A 2,931-nucleotide genomic window follows, 5' to 3' on the forward strand; every position below is an offset into this window, starting at 1 on the left:
CACTTACAGTACACTTGTTCTTAATTCTACAAGGATTGATTTATAACGTATGTCCTTTGTTTCCCATTCTCTTGACTTGTAGGATGGAAACAATATGCATAATAGTTGCTTTTAATGGTAGATGGACTGAAGACTATAAATATCTTGATCATCAAACAAAGCTTTTCCTAGCACCTGAGTCAATTCAGTTTGAAGATTTCGTTAAACAGATTTTTGAGCTTATTGAATTGGATAGAGAAAAGTTTGAAATAGTGATATGATTTGATATCAACCTTGGAACAAGCAAAGGAATGCTTGTATCCAAAGATTTAGATCTTCACACATGTATAGAGTTGCTAAAAACTCATTCACTCTTCAAGAGCTGTCGTTTCATAGTTGATATTTCGGAAAGAGTTTTTGCATCAACAAGCAATGAACATGCCAACACAAAAACTCAACATGACAATCAAGAGCGATGCCAACAGATAGTTGAAGTAGATATGGTTGAAGCTCAACCATTAAATGAAGAGGTGCATCAAACATTTGATTATATTCAAGTAGAAGGACAAAGCATTATAGAGATTGACAACGAACAAGCTTTGGATATTCAAGTCTTAGAGAGTGCACCGGTAATCGAAGTAGTTGCTGACAAAACCTGCACTCAAATAACTAGACGAAGATCAAATTTGAAACAAAAAGAATCCCCAACTACGATATTAAGAGAAAATGCTTCTTTGGATAAAATAAAAGTCGGATCAGTATTTAACAAGAAGAAGAGCATAATTAACTGTTTTTCCAATATAGCAATCAAAGAACATTTTGAATTCAAAGTTGTTAGATCAAGCTCAACAAGATATTTGTTGACATGCAATGATGATAGATGTCGTTGGTGTATGCGTGCTTTCAGAATTAAAGACTCAACATTATTCAAGATAGTAAAGCTTGAGAAAAAGCATTACTGCTCTGTTAACACTAGGAAAGCAGATCAAAGGCTTTAATAAGAGGAAGTCCCGAAGAAAATTATGAATTATTGTGTTCATACTTGTATATGATGACAAGTAAGAACCCGGGAACTTATACTAACATAAAGATAGACGATAACAACAGGTAAACAATTTAGGACATGCTGTCTTTAGCCTTGTTAACTTTTTAGTTGTAACCAGAAGTTGAGGACTGCCTATCCTTAAGTTTTGAACTTGTAATTAAAAGTTAAGGACTTCCAGTCCTTGAGTTTTGAACTTTGAAATAAAAGTTAAGGACAACATGTCCTTAACTTTATAACTTGTAAATGTTACTTAAGGACTGACTGTCCTAAACTTCAGGTATTTTAACCTTGTTTTATATTGTATTTTCAGGTTTCTTTATATGTTTTATGCATATGGATCATCGATAGCTGGTTGGAATCATTGTAGACCAGTGATTGCTGTTGATGCAACCTTTTTGAAGTCAAAATATCGTGGTGTTTTAATGATTTCAGTTTCAAAAGATGCAAATAATCAAATTTTCCCATTAGCCTTTGGAATAGCAGAATCTGAAAACAACAATTCCTATGAGTGGTACTTTAGTCAGCTTCGTAATGCAATTGGGAGCCGTGAGAATTTGATTTTTTTATCAGACAGGCATCAAGCTATTTCAAATGGCATTGTAAAGGTATATCCTGAAAGCCATCATGGGATTTGCATCTATCATTTGGAGCAGAACCTAAAGCGAAGAAAGGTGAAAAGTGAGGTCATAAAACTTTTCCAAAGTGCTGCAAGAGTATACAGGCGTAAAGAATTTGACATATACATGTCAGATATTGCAAATGTAGATAAGAAAACTTATGACTACTTGATGGAAGAACCATCAGAAAGATGGGCACGTTCTTGTAGTCCACGACGAAGATATGACATGCTCACAACAAACATAGTTGAGTCGATGAATTCAGTGCTATTAGAAGCAAGGGAGCTGCCTATACTAAGAATGATGGATTTCATTCAAGTGAAGCTACAAGATTGGTTTTATGAAAGAAGAAATAAAGCAGAAGGAATATTTTATGATGTTTCTTGTTGGGTAGAGGAGGAATTGAAGAAAAGAATAGATTTAGCATTTACTTTGAACGTAAGTATTATGTTTTCTGTTTATATTATGATTTTAACATTTTTTAACATAATGTACTCACTTATAATTTTTTAACATTGAAGGTCTTCCCTGTTGATTCATGGCGTTCTAGAGTTGAAGAAGAAGGAATAATTTTCTTGGTGGACTTAAACAAAAGAACATGTGATTGTTTTCAATTTCAACTTGATGAATTACCATGCATACATGCAATTGCAGCTATCAAGAAGAGAAACATCAAGAAGTCCGACTTTTGTTCGCACTGGTACTTAAAGGAATCTTGGCTGAAAACATACGAAAGACAAATACATCCTGTAGGACATACTGATTCATGGATTGTACCAGAGAGTGTTAAGTCACAAATTGTTAAACCTCCAGATTTCAAAGTGCCACCAGGTAGAAGGCAAAAGAAAAGGCATATTCCTGCTACCGAGCCATCAAAAATAACATTCAAATGTGGTCGTTGCAGAAGAATTGGTCATAATAGAACAACTTGTATATATTCTCCGGCACTCCATCCATTTTCAAGAAAGCATAGAGAAGAGTAGAAATATACACTTATGTTTATCGACTCTTTTAAGTTTTTGCTATAGATTGTATTCATTATTATTCTAATTTGAGCGGATGCCTAGATTTTCAATATTTATATCTTGTTACGTTCTTTTAATTTCTTTTGAGTTCAATAATTAAAAGTTATTAACAGGAGTCAGTAAGTTCAACTTGCAATTTTGAAAACTTAAGGATTGTCTGTCCTTAACTTTGAATTTTAAGTTCAAATGTTAAGGACATGAGGTCCTTAAGTTATAGTCCCATGTTAAAAACGTAAGGACTGTCTGTCCTTAACTTTGAATTTCA

The 2,931-nt window shown here is 33.5% G+C and overlaps 1 protein-coding gene across 1 annotated transcript; it reads left to right on the forward strand.

Annotated features, from left to right (window-relative positions):
• Positions 1–1,030: 1,030 nt before the first annotated feature.
• On the forward strand, positions 1,031–2,624 carry LOC142177693 (uncharacterized). The gene is made up of 4 exons (XM_075246998.1): positions 1,031–1,086; positions 1,335–2,079; positions 2,163–2,184; positions 2,296–2,624. The coding sequence occupies exons 1-4, from the start codon at positions 1,031–1,033 to the stop codon at positions 2,622–2,624; spliced, it is 1,152 nt and encodes a 383-aa protein (XP_075103099.1).
• Positions 2,625–2,931: the final 307 nt, after the last annotated feature.

Source organism: Nicotiana tabacum, chromosome 3 (assembly GCF_000715075.1).
Source record: "Nicotiana tabacum cultivar K326 chromosome 3, ASM71507v2, whole genome shotgun sequence".
NCBI lineage: Eukaryota > Viridiplantae > Streptophyta > Magnoliopsida > Solanales > Solanaceae > Nicotiana > Nicotiana tabacum.

Bases quoted from the DNA above. Each gene is read 5' to 3' on its own strand.
- LOC142177693 (XM_075246998.1), top strand. From the start codon at position 1,031: ATGACAAGTAAGAACCCGGGAACTTATACTAACATAAAGATAGACGAT. The intron at 2,080-2,162 runs GTAAGTATTATG...TTAACATTGAAG, and splicing joins ATTTAGCATTTACTTTGAAC to GTCTTCCCTGTTGATTCATG. The intron at 2,185-2,295 runs GTTCTAGAGTTG...ATGCAATTGCAG, and splicing joins CTTCCCTGTTGATTCATGGC to CTATCAAGAAGAGAAACATC.